At 45.2% G+C, this 18,004-nt stretch overlaps 2 protein-coding genes across 8 annotated transcripts in view; both read left to right on the forward strand.

Annotated features, from left to right (window-relative positions):
• ptpn3 (protein tyrosine phosphatase non-receptor type 3) overlaps positions 1 to 3,239 on the forward strand; it is a 51,626-nt gene extending 48,387 nt beyond the window's left edge. For all 3 annotated transcript variants that reach the window (XM_035435608.1, XM_035435601.1, XM_035435621.1), the window contains 3 exons: positions 676 to 821; positions 1,386 to 1,521; positions 2,091 to 3,239. In XM_035435608.1, coding sequence (XP_035291499.1) covers positions 676 to 821; positions 1,386 to 1,521; positions 2,091 to 2,237 — 429 coding nt within the window. In that variant the 3' untranslated portion in view covers positions 2,238 to 3,239. The remainder of the gene's footprint in view (positions 1 to 675; positions 822 to 1,385; positions 1,522 to 2,090) is intronic.
• A 3,399-nt stretch (positions 3,240 to 6,638) lies between these two features.
• epb41l4b (erythrocyte membrane protein band 4.1 like 4B) overlaps positions 6,639 to 18,004 on the forward strand; it is a 53,889-nt gene continuing 42,523 nt past the window's right edge. For 4 of the 5 annotated variants that reach the window (XM_035385061.1, XM_035385068.1, XM_035385089.1 and 1 more), the window contains exon 1: positions 6,639 to 7,472. In XM_035385061.1, coding sequence (XP_035240952.1) covers positions 7,227 to 7,472 — 246 coding nt within the window. In that variant the 5' untranslated portion in view covers positions 6,639 to 7,226. The remainder of the gene's footprint in view (positions 7,473 to 18,004) is intronic. The other variant, XM_035385097.1, reaches the window with a different exon arrangement.

Consider the following 18,004-nt stretch of genomic DNA (forward strand, 5'->3'; position numbering starts at 1 on the left):
ACACAGAAGGGCGGAGTCTCAGCACCTCTCACACACAGAGAAGGGCGGAGTCTCTGCACCTTTCACACAGAGAAGGGCGGAGTCTCAGCATCTCTCACACACAGAGAAGGGCGGAGTCTCAGCATCTCTCACACACAGAGAAGGGCGGAGTCTCAGCACCTCTCACACACAGAGAAGGGCGGAGTCTCAGCACCTTTCACACAGAGAAGGGCGGAGTCTCAGCATCTCTCACACACAGAGAAGGGCGGAGTCTCAGCATCTCTCACACACAGAGAAGGGCGGAGTCTCAGCACCTCTCACACAGAGAAGGGCGGAGTCTCAGCATCTCTCACACACAGAGAAGGGCGGAGTCTCAGCACCTCTCACACAGAGAAGAGCGGAGTCTCAGCATCTCTCACACACACAGAAGGGCGGAGTCTTAGCATCTCACACACACAGTGTCAGAATCTCTCATGCAGAAATGGGTGCAGTCTCAGTCAGAATCTCTCATTCAGAAATGGGCGGAGTCACGGTCAGAATCTTTGAGGCAGAAATGGGCAGAGTCTCAGTCAGAATCTTCATTCAGAAATGGGCAGAGTCTCAGTCAGAATCTCTGAGGCAGAAATGGGCGGAGTCTCAGTCAGAATCTCTGAGGCAGAAATGGACGGAGTCTCAGTCAGAGTCTCTCTCATGCAGAAGGGGGAGGAGCGTTCAGTAGCTCATCTGCAGTATGTAGCCTGGCCAGACCATGGAGTCCCAGAGGACCCCTGCGACTTCCTGGACTTCGTCAGCTTTGTGCGGAATAAGAGGAGCCACTCCGAGCCGCTGATCGTGCACTGCAGGTAAGCGCTCAGGTGACCCCCAGTACCTGTAGCTCTCTGCACACCTACCCTACCTACCCGTCCTCAGCTTCCGTCTCCAAGTTAATTGTGTCTTACGGTGCTGCAGCTTTAGTTGACATCTGTCCAATCTGCCACCCATTGTAAAACATTACTGACAGAACCAATTCAGCTCCATTGCTTTCAAAAACACCCTGAACTGCATGTGCCATACTCTGAAGCATGTGCTATATTCTGAAGCATATGATATTCTGAAGTGTGTGCTGTACTCTGACGCATGTGCTATAGTCTGAACTGTGTGCTATATTCTGAAGCATGTGGCATACTCTGGAGCATGTCCTGTACTCTGAAGCATGTTCTATACTCAGCACATTCTTCAGAATATATCACATGCTTCTAAGTGCTCAGTAACTGAACATACTCAGAAGCATATGGTATACTCTGAAGCATGTGTTATACTTATGCAATACTATATGGCACTTTCCAGAGTATAGCACCTGTATACTACCTGTGGTGTACAGAAGGGTTTGACCCAGGAACCTTTTAGAATTTATTATTTTTTTGCAGTGCTGGGATTGGACGAACTGGTGTACTTATCACCATGGAAACGGCAATGGAGCTAATTGAGAAAGATCAGCCAGTGTACCCCCTGGAAATCCTTAGGAGACTGCGGGACCAACGGGCAATGATGGTGCAAACAGCAGTGAAGTGCCTCTCCGTCGTTTCATTTATCACTTTCACACTCGGCCAGGGCATGCTTATGAAGAAAACAACAATAATGAGTGATTAGATACCACTGCCATACCGGGGGGGGGGGGGGGCACCCAATGTGACCCCATATTGTGGTATGTTGCCATGGATATGTAATGCTATGAATACTGGTCAGACTCACTTAAGATAACCTAACAGTGGAAAAACTACCTTTCAGGCTGACTGAAATGGGTGTAGAACATGTTATGAATAGGGATACAAATCTCTTCTCACACATTACGTGCAGTTTATTATTTAAATCTTCTTAGTGTACAATATACGCAAATCCACATTACAGATAATGAAATTCTGCATTATTTCTTTGCAGGTTGTTTCGTTGTGCTATTTTAAAATCTCAAATGCCTGCATGTTACTGAATGGTGCACATTTTATTCTGAAACTGCCTCCACTTATACACAATCTTTTTTGAATAGAAATCAGTCTACTTTTGCTTGGAAGAGCAGGGTAGAGGGAAAGGAAGACTGTCAGAGAGTACTGACATGGGGTGTGGCTGTGTTTCAGAGCCAGTTCCGTTTTGTGTGTGAAGCCATCTTCAGGGTGTACCAGGAGAAAAAGCAGGGTACCCCTCAGGCTGACAGCGAGCCCCAGGGGAGGAGGGTTCCCTCGCAGGTCTACGCAGGTCCCCCAGATGCCCCACCTGACTGCTGACAGGCACCTCTGCATCTGCGGTCCTCTTCACATACCGGATCATCCGGGCTCCTCTTCATGTACTGAATCATCAGGGATCCTCTTCAAGTACTGGATCATCAGGGATCCTCTTCAGGTACCAGATTGTCAGGGATCCTCTTCAAGTACCGGACCATCGGGGATCCTCTTCAAGTACTGGATCATCAAGGAACCTCTTCAGGTATCGGATCATTCTGGATCCTCTTCAGGTATTGGATCATCCTGGATCATCTTCACGTAGCAGATTATTGGGGTGTGGAGTGTGCAGGCCTGTTGACACACTTGTGCTTCACAGTGGGATTATGGGTAATACTATGGCTTCTCTTTGTAGAATCAGGGCGAATAGTAGCTTTATATATACGGCACCTGCCACAGACCTTCTCAGCTCAGACATCAGGACAGTGAGTAATGCACAGGGGCCCCATGGCCTCATGGGAAATTAAGAGGCCTGATTAATTTAGCTGTTACCATGAATATACACACATGCTTTATCATCTATTATAAAATAATATTATTTCTGAAAATAAATGATAGTTTATATTCTGCATATACAGTTTGGTTTTATAGGACAGACTGGCTTTTTGAAAAGTTGTGTTATTTACCTGTGGTACTATGACCATGAAAAATGAAACATAAGTCTTTATGACCAGGGATATTTATGGAAACTTGTAATAATGGTCATGTTTTTCATAATTTTATATGTATATGTATTATTTATGTGTTTAGAATATTTTCCCATTTTATAAATTCTTCTCTCTGTTATGAATATACTTTAGCTAATATTTTTTTTCAAATAATTCCATGTCCACTTTATGAACTGTCACTACCATGTGAGTGAATTGGATGCAATGAACACTTCTCTACTGTACCAATATGAACCCAGACAAGAATAAGTTGATCCTTACACAATAAAAACTACACAACTGTAACCATATACAGAATCATTAGACCCTTAATTAAAAAAATTAAATCATTCCTCTCACACTTCTGACTAGTTCAGTTGTTATTCTTTATTTAGCACATTTTTAAAAGCCAAAATGAAGATTCTGTTCTCAAGAATCTCAACCTGCTTTACCTGTTTACTCTACTCTAACCTGCTCTACCCGCTCACTCTACTCTAACCTGCTCTACCTGCTCACTCTACTCTAGCCTGCTTTACCTGCTTACTCTAACCTGCTCTACATGCTCACTCTACTCTACTCTAACCTGCTTTACCTGTTTACTCTAACCTGCTCTACGTGATCACTCTAACCTGCTCACTCTACTCTAACCTGCTCTACCTGCTTACTCTACTCTAACCTGCTCTACCTGCTTAACCTACTCTAACCTGCTCTACGTGCTCACACTACTCTAACCTGCTCTACCTGCTCACTCTACTCTAACCTGCTCTACCTGCTTGCTCTACCTGCTCTACCTGCTCACTCTACTCTAACCTGCTCTACATGCTCACTCTGCTCTAACCTGCTCTACCTGCTCACTCTACTCTAACCTGCTCTACGTGTTCACTCTAATCTGCTCTACGTGCTCACTCTACTCTAACCTGCTCTACCTGCTCACTCTGCTCCAACCTGCTCTACGTGCTCACTCTGCTCTAACCTGCTCTACCTGCTCACTCTGCTCTAACCTGCTCTACCTGCTCACTCTGCTCTAACCTGCTCTACCTGCTCACTCTGCTCTAACCTGCTCTACCTGCTCACTCTACTCTAACCTGCTCTACCTGCTCACTCTGCTCTAACCTGCTCTACCTGCTCACTCTGCTCTAACCTGCTCTACGTGCTCACTCTGCTCTAACCTGCTCTACCTGCTCACTCTACTCTAACCTGCTCTACCTGCTCACTCTGCTCTAACCTGCTCACTCTGCTCTAACCTGCTCACTCTACTCTAACCTGCTCTACCTGCTTACCCTACACTAACCTGCTCTACGTGCTCACACTACTCTAACCTGCTCTACGTGTTCACTCTAACCTGCTCTACGTGCTCACTCTGCTCTAACCTGCTATACCTGCTCACTCTGCTCTAACCTGCTATACCTGCTCACTCTGCTCTAACCTGCTCTACCTGCTCACTCTGCTCTAACCTGCTATACCTGCTCACTCGACTCTAACCTGCTCTACCTGCTTACTCTAATCTGCTCTACCTGCTCACTCTACTCTAACCTGCTCTACGTGCTCACTCTGCTCTAAACTGCTCTACCTGCTCACTCTACTCTAACCTGCTCTACCTGCTTACTCTACTCTAACCTGCTCTACGTGCTCACACTACTCTAACCTGCTCTACCTGCTCACTCTACTCTAATCTGCTCACTCTACTCTAACCTGCTCTACCTGCTTACTCTACTCTAACCTGCTCTACCCACTCACTCTACTCTAACCTGCTCTACGTGCTCACTCTACTCTAACCTGCTCTACCCACTCACTCTACTCTAATCTGCTCACTCTACTCTAACCTGCTCTACCTGCTTACTCTGCTCTAACCTGCTCTACCTGCTCACTCTACTCTAACCTGCTCTACCTGCTCACACTACTCTAACCTGCTCTACCTGCTCACTCTACTCTAACCTGCTCTACCCGCTCACTCTACTCTAACCTGCTCTACCTGCTCACTCTAACCTGCTCTACCCGCTTACCCTACTCTAACCTGCTCTACGTGCTCACACTACTCTAACCTGCTCTACCTGCTCTACCTGCTCACTCTACTCTAACCTGCTCTACCCACTCACTCTACTCTAATCTGCTCACTCTACTCTAACCTGCTCTACCTGCTTACTCTGCTCTAACCTGCTCTACCTGCTCACTCTACTCTAACCTGCTCTACCTGCTCACACTACTCTAACCTGCTCTACCTGCTCACTCTACTCTAACCTGCTCTACCCGCTCACTCTACTCTAACCTGCTCTACCTGCTCACTCTAACCTGCTCTACCCGCTTACCCTACTCTAACCTGCTCTACGTGCTCACACTACTCTAACCTGCTCTACCTGCTCTACCTGCTCACTCTACTCTAATCTGCTCACTCTACTCTAACCTGCTCTACCTGCTCACTCTACTCTAACCTGCTCTACCTACTCACTCTACTCTAACCTGCTCTACCTGCTCACTCTAATCTGCTGTATACTCTGTACACCTCCTAATATCATGTATGGGTAAAATAGTATAAAAACACATGTGCAGTCTGCAGTTCTAGCTAATGTCTTTATCAAAAAAGCACACACAACTCAATCTTCATCTCCTTCCTCCTCTTCTTTTCTGACCATACATCCAGCACCTAACTACAGAAGTACATTTGCAGTTTGGGTGCTATATTAAATGTGCATCACTATGAAAATACCTGCTTTTCCCAAAACAAATTAACTTTTATGAGTGCAATCAGCAGTTTGATTTCCCTGCTTGAACAATAACAGTGATGTGAATGTGGCCTCTGCACCTGAATATTTTTAAGTTTGCCTCTCTTGTGTTCTGCAGAGATGTGATCTCAGGGGTAAGAAGTTAGGTATTATCAAGCCTGTTGGCTCTGTGCAGCCATTAGCTGGAGTGGAAATATAACCTATAAATAAATCCCCCGTGGGTCTCCGTTCCATATCAATCAGCATATTAATCTGCTAACCTGCATAACTTACATTTTTCTGCAGCACTGCTTCATTTGTACAAGCTATCCATGTTCTGTCACAGTGCTTTCGCTTTATTCATTAGAATATGAGTCTGTTTGGTGAAAAGCACAGCACCCAAGACCTCACTTCCATTAAAGGAGTCTAATATATTAAAGTTAACTGACCTGACGGCTCCCGCAGCAGAAATGCCAGGGCACTGCACACCCATGGAACCAGGAGCCAGGCTGCACATACTGGGGGAACGTATGCTGTGCTTTTAATCCGGAAAATGCCACAAAAAATAAAAATATATTCATTAGATTTTTTTTAACTTGTTTGGTGAGTGTGGTTGCATTTGGCAGAGTTGCAGTATTGTTCTCCATTCACTTGCTAAAGGTTCATGGCCCATGTTGAGGCCATCTCTATCCAGACTACCCTGGTTTCACTGATTCCATTGAATGCTATTATCTATGAGCTGAACATTTGGATTAAAAATACAGCCTGTTTAAGATATGGAATTTTGTAGTTGACCTCGACTACAATAACACTTTTAAGTGATCTGCCCATATAAGAATATGACGGTTAAAAGCATTGTTGTGAACTGTTATTGGCAAGTAGCCTATTTAATGTGGATGGGGTGTAGATTTTTCACGGTTTTAAATGATATAGTTGCATACGACTAAAACACTGCAAGGAAACGTATTATTATTAATAATAATAATAATAATAATAATAATAATAATAATAAATTCGTACCAGCCGATGGCGCTAGTACCCAAACAGCGGAAAGTTGCTCTGATTCCAGTGTTTGTTTTACGCAGGCGCAAAGCATGCTGTTTGTCCAGTTACTCTGGTTGACTTACCTGTGAGGTGCATCAGTTTCGGTTGAGACCGAAGGAAAGAAAATACGAACCAGCACACGAACGTATGTATGACTGAAACCTGCCCGCTCCCGAATTGCGGGACCTTATTTTGGGGTGAAACAAGACTGGGGGGAATAGATCGCTCGAATCGCCGCACTGAGATTATCAATCAGTGTCACAGCAGCCAGCGGCAGGTGCGGAGAATTTCAGTCAACTTGCAAAGGAATTCTCACCACATACTTTTTACGAATGGCGGTTGAATATTAGGAAAAAAACTTGGTTGCTGAAGACAGGAGTTTTGGAATATTAGTGTTTCTTTCTCGATCGTGTCTTAGCGAACACGCCACAGTATTACTGCTTTTCGGTGTCACGGTGAAGTGTCAACGTAACAGCTGTGTTACTTCCTCTTAAGGTGTTGCCAGTGAGGATTTAACTGATATCTGGTCCTGGTTCGCTTTCGTTAAGTATTGCGGACTCCGGTCTTGTGGAAAGACGGTACAAAAAAAAACAGTAAACAAAAAAATGATGGGTTTTCTGCGACGGACATTCAGCAGACGGTCAATGAGACGATTTCACATGTCGGACGAGCGAGACGGGAGAGGCGGAGGTTTCTCCGCACTACAAGCACACCAACAGCAGGTCGTTCATGCCCCCGCCGTGGTGACCGGAGGAGCGGTGGTACATATTCCCGCTGCGGGAAACGCCAAGTCCATAATAACCTGCAGAGTTCTGCTGCTGGACGGATCGGATGTCAACGTAGATCTCCCGGTGAGTTTTTGGATTTCTTTGCGCCCAGTGTTTTTAAAGCGCACCGAAAGCTCTTGTGTTGATAAACAATGGTTGTCTTACAAAGGTTTGATGTACATACCTGTCTGTTCTGGAGGTGAATCCATTGCGTGTGTGCATTTAAGAGCGCATGGGTACAGTGCAGATTGGTTGCAAACTTCGGATGGCTTCAAGCATTTGCGTTACTGCTTCACGTCGACGGATGGTACAAATCTGTCCACATTACACGTCCCCCTTACACTCAGTTTGAGCTATAGTGGCGGGAATGGTGTATTCATTTATGACTTGTTGATTTGGGATTTTGGTGTTTATCTTTAATTATCTAATTACAATAGTTCAATCTCGTAGTGGTAGTATAGCAGCTCTGCAGGCTGCTGTTCGCTTTGTGTGATCTGGTTGATTAGGTAAGTTAACGCTGGCATGGCATAGCCTAGCTATTATCATAACTGGATACATTCGGGAAATCGGTAAAGACGTTTAGGCTACTTTTGTTGATATGGTGGTTATATATGGGTGAATTTACGGTTTATATCCACATAAGTAGATAGTATAGCTTTATTTTTGGTGCTGTGGAAATCATAAGATTTAATGCACCCAAATTTCCTGCTTGGGAAATTGAAAGCATTGTAATTGATTTCCAATTCTCCCTAATCCTCATGTGATTCCCTTTGAGGAATGCCGAAATGTAAATGTAATGTAATCTCCAGCGTTTTCATGTGTTGATACGTTTATTTTAACATTTATTTTGATTTCGATCGGTGAGACTAACATTTTACCCGGTTATTTCACCAAGGCACTGAAACGTCAGCACGGACCTTTGACTTCCTGATCAGAAGTTGAAGTGAAAGGGTTTCCGCGGGCACTGTCCACAGGCCTGTCTCGTGCAATTTCACCGCCAACGCAGATATTACACCGCTATTTTAGTTGTACCTTATTTTCTAATGTGGTTTATCACGTTATATTGCTTCGAAGTTAAAATTAAATTCCCCTATTGGAAAATTTGTGAAAATGAGTCACCGGGAAACTTTTAAGGTAGCCAACGCACCAATCAGCAGACATTACAAACACAATGAATATTCTGCCTGCCAAAAGATGTCTTAGGTACAGTGCCTTTAATGTGGATCACAGAATAATACACGAGTGTTGCTTATTCCCAGTCAGGGGGCAGTTTTTATAACCTTGGTTCAGAGGGGAAGTGATGTAAATCCAACCCATTAATGTTCTGATAGGAACCAGAAATGGGGGGGGGGGGGGGGCGACTACCATATGCTGTCAATGACTCAGTGCTTTGAATCAATCACTGAGTGTTGCTGAGGGGCACATACGGGCTACATTTTGATTTATTGTAAAAACCAGGAAGTGAAAGCACATTCTGTCTCCACCCACTATGGAGGGCCAGGAAACTTCACTGTCGTTAAAACCTCGCGGCACATTGGTGTGTGTGTGTTGGGGGGGGGCTGACTGACGGACTGACTGTCCTGCCCCTCCCTCACTGGGATGTTTCTCTTGTTTGTTTGACAGGTTCAAGCTGGTTTCTCATAGATCAGGTACCATGCATACCTGACTGTAGCTTGTGGCTCTTAAATAGTCCTAATCTAAGTGCTTATCTGGTTAGAGCTGAGCTCATACCCCAGAACAGCATGGGAGTCCAGGCTGCACGGCTTCAGTACACTGATGCTTTTTATCCAACCCTTAATTTTCTGTGTACACAGATGCTGGCGACACAAATGCTGGATAGCTGGATAGATCAGACCACAGTATAACAGTTTCACCAGCAATACACCTGCAGTCTGCAGTTGTACCTGATTTAAAAAAAAAATTAAAATAAAAATCTGATTAATATATTCAGTTACTGAAGTAATTACGAGCAGAATATGACATTTTCATGATATTGTTGTTTGATTGAAGCTTCATGTACACTGCACACTGTACCCCCCCTTAGGTGTGTTAGCTTTCATGATTTTTCAGAATGATCCCCCCCGCCCTTACCAATGAGGTCTAGCAAGTGTTTCTACTGTGTATTTGTGTATTTAAAGAGTCCCCACACTGCTTTTCTGCTTTTCTGCCTTCCAGCAGTATTCTATGGGAAAATTAAGATTTGTCAGTCATATATTTGTCAATTGATATATTACATGCAGTCAGCGAGACGCATGCATGGGCAGAAAAACTGATTTAAAGGTGACCTGAAGCTCTCCGTAATATGACTCTGGTTAATTTGCTTTTAGCTTAGATAAGATATGGCCCTGCATTTAGATCTGAAATTGAACCATATTTGCTAGGAAAATAAAGTTCCCTTTTTTGCAGCTACTAGCACTGGAGCACAGCCGTATTGGAACAAGCTCCATTGTAATGTCACTAGGTTGGTAATTGTGATGTCACTAGGTTGGCTTGTCTCGCCTGCTAATGATATTTCTATTACAATGCTGCTGACTTTCAATGAGCTCAGCGATGGATCGTGAGGAAACAACTAAACCGAGCCTAAGTAGGGTCCTTTTGTATTGCCCTGGGAAAGGTATCTCTGAACAAAACACATTCATTTTTACAGACTGTCAGTGCAGCCAGCCAGAACTGCATAGTAGTGCAGTCCCATCAGAGGCAGTTTGAAATTGAAGTTTTTTTTAGTAATACTCATTTTAACATTCCAGGGCAATGTGAAAGGATCCTTCCTTGTGTTTTTTGTTGTTGTTGTTGCAGACATTCACCCTACTGCTAATAGCAGCAAAAAAGTGAACTTTTAGTTTATTTTTCCCGCAAATACAGGTCAGTTCTGGATTTGAATGCAGGGCCATATCTTATTAAAGGTAACAAGCATGTGACCAGCCTCTTATTTACCACATGCTTCATGTTGCTTTTAATTTGAAATTTGTGTTTGGGGAACTATTGGCAGCGCTTCACCCAGTGCTGGTGGCAGCTTGTGGGAGCTTGTGGCAGCTTGTGGGCATCACTAAGGCTGAACACACGCTTGGAACTCATCTTATCCCTGCTGAAGAATTCCCTTCAGTCCTGTCAGATGAGTTCATGATCAGACTCTGATTTATGAAACCAGTTTAATCATCACAAAGGTAAACATTTTATCTTAAAGGGATAAATCACTCTTTTAACATTCCCAGCTTTGAACAGCAGTGGCTAGTGGAAAACTTAATTCACAAAAATCGGTGTGTTTTTATCAGCAGACAGAGCATTCTGTTTCAATGCTCTGGATATTGCAGACCCTGTTAGATATTAGGAGCCGAACAGGCTGATTGTAGCAGCTAGCTTAGCCATCCAGCCTCCTGTGTTTATAACACACAAACTGCGTCTCTTCCCTTTGCTTCTGTGTCATGTGATTAGGCTTTCTGCTGTGTCTTTTTGAAATCACCCCCCACAAAATCTTAGATTTTTTTGTCTACCTTTTTTATGAGGATTTTTCGATGTTGGCAAAAATTAAAAGGTTGAAAAGCTTCAAATGGATACTGGCCTGTGGTGAATTTGGCTGTGCTGAATGTCCCTGGCCTGGCCTGTCGCTGCCCATTGGCTGTGCTGAACGTTCCTGGCCTATCGCTGCCCATTGGCTGTGCTGAATGTCCCTGGCCTGGCCTATCACTGCCCATTGGCTGTGCTGAATGTCCCTGGCCTATCGCTGCCCATTGGCTGTGCTGAATGTTCTTCGCCTGGCCTGTCGCTGCCCATTGGCTGTGCTGAACATTCCTGGCCGATCACTGCTGCAGTCAGTGCTGCTCCCACAGTGTTTCAAGGCACTCTGTCTGGTTACATGACTGGCAGTTACCACATGCAGCATAATCTATGACTACAAGTAACTTGCCAGCCTTTGTAACTACAGGTAGCTACAGTATGACAAGGGCCAATGAGTTTTCCTCAGCCTTGTTTCTTGAGAGGTATTCTGCTATTTGTCCACCAGGTGTCTCCATAGCCATCTCATTTGAATTAAGTAATTATAATTACGCAATGTAATTAATTAATGGATTAATAATAAAATTGATATTTGTTGTTTAAATTCTGCCCCGTGAGCATAGATAAAGAGGATAAGAAGAGATATGATTAATATCCAGAATGATTCCGCTTTTGAGAAACTATTTTAACAAATTTTCAGACTCAGAATCATTTACTTTTGAAAAACCTACACTCTAACCATTGACCACACACGACAACATTGGACCACTGGAAATATGATCATGATCAGATTTTATATCTCTTTATTTATTTATTTATTCAAATATATGTATTAAATATATATGTACGTGTGCTGTGTGTGCGTGCTGTACCCTGTGTGTCTGTGCATCTCTGTATGTGACAGAGGAGTATGAATTTAGGCCCAGATTTATGACCTTGTTACATGTGTTTGTGCTGAGTGTATATCACTGTGCTTTGGCGGTGTCTGCTGTGTGTGTGAGTGTAAGCGCTGTGTGTGTGTGTGTAAGAGCAGTCTGTGTGTGTGAGAGTGTAAGCGCTGTGTGTGAGTGTAAGCGCTGTGTGTGTGTGTGTGTGAGTGAGTGTAAGCACAGTGTGTGTGTGTGTGAGTGTAAACGCAGTGTGTGTGTCTGTGTGTGTAAGCGCTGTGTGTGTGTGAGTGTAAGCGCTGTGTGTGTGTGAGTGTAAGCGCAGTGCGTAACAGTGATGAAAATGTGCACAGCGAAGGAGGCTTTGGCCGCCTCTGAAGGTAAATGCGTACAGAAACCCCTCTCGTACAGGAACCCCCCACCCCCCCCCCCCCCCGCCGTATAGGAACCCCCCCTCACACCTCACCCTGCTTGGCCTCCCGTGCTTCCGGCCATCTGGACCCATCTTATCAGGGGCACAGGCAGGTGGCGCTGTTCCCATGTACTCACCTTCTGTTCCTGCTGGGAACCAGGCAGCCGCCCCACCCGCCTCATGTTCTCCCTGTCGAGCTGTAAAAACAGCCCGTGGTGTATTTGTGCATGGCTTGTGGCAGATCTGTTTGTGAGTGGCGTGTGGCAGATCTGTTTGTGAGTGGCGTGTGGCAGATCTGTTTGTGAGTGGCTTGTGGCAGATCTGTTTGTGAGTGGTGTGTGGTAGATCTGTTTGTGAGTGGCGTGTGGCAGATCTGTTTGTGAGTGGCGTGTGGCAGATCTGTTTGTGAGTGGCGTGTGGTAGATCTGTTTGTGAGTGGCGTGTGGCAGATCTGTTTGTGAGTGGCGTGTGGCAGATCTGTTTGTGAGTGGCGTGTGGCAGATCTGTTTGTGAGTGGTGTGTGGCAGATATGTTTGTGAGTGGTGTGTGGCAGATATGTTTGTGCATGGCGTGTGGCAGATATGTTTGAGTGGTGTGTGGCAGATATCTTTGTGAGTGGTGTGTGGTAGATATCTTTGTGAGTGGTGTGTGGCAGATATCTTTGTGAGTGGTGTGTGGTAGATATGTTTGTGAGTGGTGTGTGGCAGATATGTTTGTGAGTGGTGTGTGGCAGATATGTTTGAGTGGTGTGTGGCAGATATGTTTGTGAGTGGTGTGTGGTAGATACGTTTGTGAGTGGTGTGTGGTAAATATCTTTGTGAGTGGTGTGTGGCAGATATCTTTGTGAGTGGTGTGTGGTAGAAATCTTTGTGAGTGGTGTGTGGCAGATATGTTTGTGAGTGGTGTGTGGTAGATACGTTTGTGAGTGGTGTGTGGTAGATATCTTTGTGAGTGGTGTGTGGCAGAAATCTTTGTGAGTGGTGTGTGGCAGAAATCTTTGTGAGTGGTGTGTGGTAGATATGTTTTGAGGGGGCAGAGCTGGTATGTTGGTATGTGGCGTGTGGTAGATGTGTGTTTGAGGGGGCAGAGCTGGTATGTTGGTATGTGGCATGTGGTAGATGTGTGTTTGAGGGGGCAGAGCTGGTATGTTGGTATGTGGCGTGTGGTAGATGTGTGTTTGAGGGGGCAGAGCTGGTATGTTGGTATGTGGCATGTGGTAGATGTGTGTTTGAGGGGGCAGAGCTGGTATGTTGGTATGTGGCGTGTGGTAGATATGTTCAGGCTGGCAGTTGGCAGTGTGTTTGCAGGGCAGTGGTGTGCCGCTCATGCCTGGGCATCCGCCTAGTGTGTGCCAGGGCTGACTGTGGCCAGCTGTCCCGTGGGGCCAGGCCTAATTGTGTCTCTTGGAAGGCGGGGGGGGGGGGGGGGGGGGGGGGTTTCAGTTGGCTGGGTTTCCCCATTTCCTCACATAACAGTGCTGACTGATTGTCTGCATCAGCTGCGCAGCTCGGCTGGGTGTCTGCAGAGTGACAGCGCAGCTCAGCTGAGGGTCTGCAGAGTGACTGCGCAGCTCAGCTGTGGGTCTGCAGAGTGACTGCGCAGCTCAGCTGGGGGTCTGCAGAGTGACTGCGCAGCTCAGGCGGGGGGCTGCAGAGCGACTACGCAGCTCAGCCGGGGGGCTGCAGAGCAACTGAGCAGCTCAGCTGGGGGGGCTGCAGAGTGACTGCGCAGCTCAGCCGGGGGGCTGCAGAGTGACTGCGCAGCTCAGCCGGGGGGCTGCAGAGTGACTGCGCAGCTCGGCTGGGGGGCTGCAGAGCAACTGCGCAGCTCAGCTGGGGGGCTGCAGAGTGACTGCACAGCTTGTTTGGGGGTCCGGAGATTGACTGCACAGCTCAGCTGGGGGGCTGCAGAATGACTGCGCAGCTTGGCTGGGGGTCCGGAGATTGAATGCACAGCTCAGCTGGGGGTCCGGAGATTGACTGCACAGCTCAGCTGGGGGTCCGGTGATTGACTGCGCAGCTCAGCTGGGGGACTTCAGAGTGACTGCGCAGCTCAGCTGGGGGACTGCAGAGTGACTGCGCAGCTCAGCCGGGGGGCTGCAGGGTGACGGAGTGTAGCACAGTGGGTAAGGAACTGGGCTTGTAACCAAAAGGTCGCAGGTTCGATTCCCGGGTAGGACACTGCCGTTGTACCCTTGAGCAAGGTACTTCACCGAAATTGCTTCAGTATATATCCAGCTGTATAAATGAATACAATGTAAAAAGTTGTGTAAGTCGCTCTGGATAAGAGCGTCTGCTAAATGCCTGTAATGTAATGTAATGTAATGTAATGACTGCGCCGCTCAGCTGGGGGACTGCAGAGTGACAGCTGGATTCAAAAATGTTCTATAGTAGTATTGTACAGTATATAGTACAGTTTGTATCTGTTGTATGTGTAATGCTTCTAGTGAGTAGAGTGGTGTGAAATATCTGTTTTAACTCTTATGCGCTGTAGCAGGTGGGAACAGGGACACAGTAGTACGGCTTGCTGGATTACAGGGATGTCTTCTGGTGGCTGTTTGCTCTGTGGTGTAATGGGTATATCAGGTTCACTGACAGAGACAGTGAATGACAGGCATAAAGCAGCTTTATCACAATAAACCTAAAATAAATTATCCCAATAAACATTTACAGAATGCTGGAAGCAGGCAGAGGCAGGGCTCAGGTTCTGAGGTTTGCCACTGTTTGCCAGAATTTCTCTCTGCGCGCAGAGGCTCCGGTTGATTGGCTGAGTGTGAAGGACCCCTGGCAGATGTAGGCCATGCCAGTGGGGAAGATAAATGTGGGCTGACCATGTGACACCTGCACTGGCCCTGCACATGGAATTGTCTCTGCTCTGATTCCAGCCTGACTGCTCTGATGCAGACCTGACTGCTCTGACACCTGCCTGACTGCCCTGATGCAGACCTGACTGTTCTGATGCTGGCCTGACTGCTCTGATTCCAGCCTGACTGCCCTGATGCAGACCTGACTGTTCTGATTCCAGCCTGACTGCCCTGATGCAGACCTGACTGTTCTGATGCAGACCTGACTGCTCTGATGCTGGCCTGACTGCTCTGATGCAGACCTGACTGCTCTGATGCTGGCCTGACTGCTCTGATTCCAGCCTGACTGCTCTGATGCAGACCTGACTGCTCTGATGCAGACCTGACTGCTCTGTTCCCAGCCTGACTGCCCTGATGCAGACCTGACTGTTCTGATGCAGACCTGACTGCTCTGATTCCAGCCTGACTGCTCTGATGCAGACCTGACTGCTCTGATTCCAGCCTGTACTGCTCTGATTCCAGCCTGACTGCCCTGATGCAGACCTGACTGCTCTGATTCCAGCCTGACTGCTCTGATGCAGACCTGACTGCTCTGATGCTAGGCTGGTGGCTTTGATTCCAGCCTGACTGCTCTGATGCAGACCTGATGGCTCTGAATCTGTGGGCTAACCATGACCCTAACCCTCCAGCACAGAATGTCACATTCTGCTGTGTTTCCTGCGCCTCCCTGGCAGAGGACAGTGTGTGCGCAATTTTAGCATTAGCATGCTTAATCTTAGCATTCATAACATTAGCATGCTTTATCTTAGCATTCATAACCTTAGCATGCTTAATCTTAGCATTCATAACCTTAGCATTCTTAATCTTAGCATTCATAACCTTAGCATGTACAATCTTAGCATGCCTAAATTTAGCATTCATAACCTTAGCATGTATAATCATAGCATGCCTAATTTTAGCATTCATAACCTTAGCATGTATAATCTTAACATGCTTAATCTTAGCATTCATAACCTTAGCATACCTAATTTTAGCACCCATAATCTTAGAATGCTTAATCTTAGCATTAATATCTTTAGCATTTGTAATCTTAGCATGCTTAATTTTAGCATTCATAACTTGTGCATGTTTAATCTTAGCATTAATGACTTTCGCATTAATAACTTTAGCATTCATAATCTTAGCATGCCTAATTTTTGAATTCATAATCTTACATTGCTTAATCTTAGCGTTAATAACTTTAGCTTTCATAACCTTAGCATGCTTAATCTTAGCATTAATAACTTCAGCATTCATAACCTTAGCATGCTTAATCTTAGCATGAGTAATTTCTCGCATTGCTTTAGCGGAGTACTGTAAATCACAGTAATCCCTAACTATCATAGGACAGTACACTCTGTTATAGTTTGTGCAGTAATCATTTCACCCAGAAACATGTAATTGTGTGTTTACATTGAGGCAGGTGAGAGTAAAAGTTTATGCTGCATTTAAACCACAACCTCACTCTTATTGGACGTGACCTGTCTGTCTCCATCCTTGGTCCCCTTCTAAAGGTAAAAGCAACACGTGTGTAGGCACGTGTGTAGACAGGGCTTCTCCTGCATTGCGAATTCCGAGGCAGTCGCTTACATCGTTTCCTGTGCCGCCTTGACAGTGATCTGAGCGGTGTCATTAATAATAAAGTCTGTTTGAGACGCGTTGCGTGCGGTGGATTACCGTAATTTGAACATGCGACGGCGGCACTACTCGGGAATGACGCCGTAGCGTAATCAGCCCTGACGCGGCGAAGAAGTAACTGTGCTGTATGAAGCTAGCGACAATACGCCACAATAAGACTTCAGGTTTTAGGCTCCCGGATTGTATTTGCTAATTTTAAAAAAAACCAAAATAAGAGTACATTCTTGTTGCGCTCTCTGAGAGATAAGAATTCTAACCACAGTTGACGCCTCGCATAACATTTGCGGAATTTTTTATTCTGAGCACATCGACTAGCAGTCTGATCCGTCTGTGGATTACCGCTGGTTAAGTTAAATGATTTAATATTAATTAAAATGTACAAGTTATCAAAACGATATTGGAAAAAACAGAATTGTTGAAACTTCCTGAATATTATGATTTTATGTTTTATTTATATTTTTTTAATTAATGAGTGAAAAATAAAATATTCTGTAGTCTTTACACATTGCTTCAAGGACAGAAGCAAACTGGCACAACCCGTGGCATTCTTACTAAAATACTTGCGTGTTTTATGGAGCTACAGTAGAATAAAACAGAAATTGTTAAATGATGGATTTTGCTCAACTAAGTAAACGAACATTGCTCAACTAAGTAAAGAAAAATATTTATGTTCCTGTATGTGCCTATAGACTGTGGGGAATTCAAATCTTATGACGAAAAACACAGATACTAAATGAGTACGGGTGTGGTGAATCTGATTCTTCGAAATGTCTTGTTTCTAAATCAGGTGAGTTTAACATTGCTGTGTTATCATATAAATTATTGCTGAAGTGTAATTATGACATGGAGCCAAAATTAGGGTTATTTGAATTGCAACCCAAATCTCCATGCAAATCTTTTTCTCCTCCAGAAGAAAAGGAGAAATGGCTTTCTCAGAATATCTGTATAAGAATCAAATGAGTTTTAGACTACACATTTTCCCTAGGAATTGTGGCTGGGGTTTAACCCCTGCAGAATTTAGTTTGAGATGCCACCTTTGCCTGATTTTGAGCCAGGAAGAACTGTGGCAGAGTTTGCCATTTATGACGGCAGATGTAAAAGGTCACATCTTTTGGATTTTATTTGAAGGGAAATGCACCGTACTAGATCTAGTTTTTTTTCCCTCACACCTGAGACATATCTCTATAGAACAGCAACCCCACATATCTCTACAGAAGAGAAATAGAAATCCCACACATTTCTATAGAAGGATGCTTCTGCATTCTCAGATTCTTATGAGAAATTCAGCTTGACAGGGACTGGAGCAAAGGAGAAACCTGTTCTAGCCTTCAAGAAGATGTGAGGG

The sequence above is a fragment of the Anguilla anguilla genome, chromosome 1, assembly GCF_013347855.1.
Source record: "Anguilla anguilla isolate fAngAng1 chromosome 1, fAngAng1.pri, whole genome shotgun sequence".
Taxonomy (NCBI): Eukaryota; Metazoa; Chordata; class Actinopteri; order Anguilliformes; family Anguillidae; genus Anguilla; species Anguilla anguilla.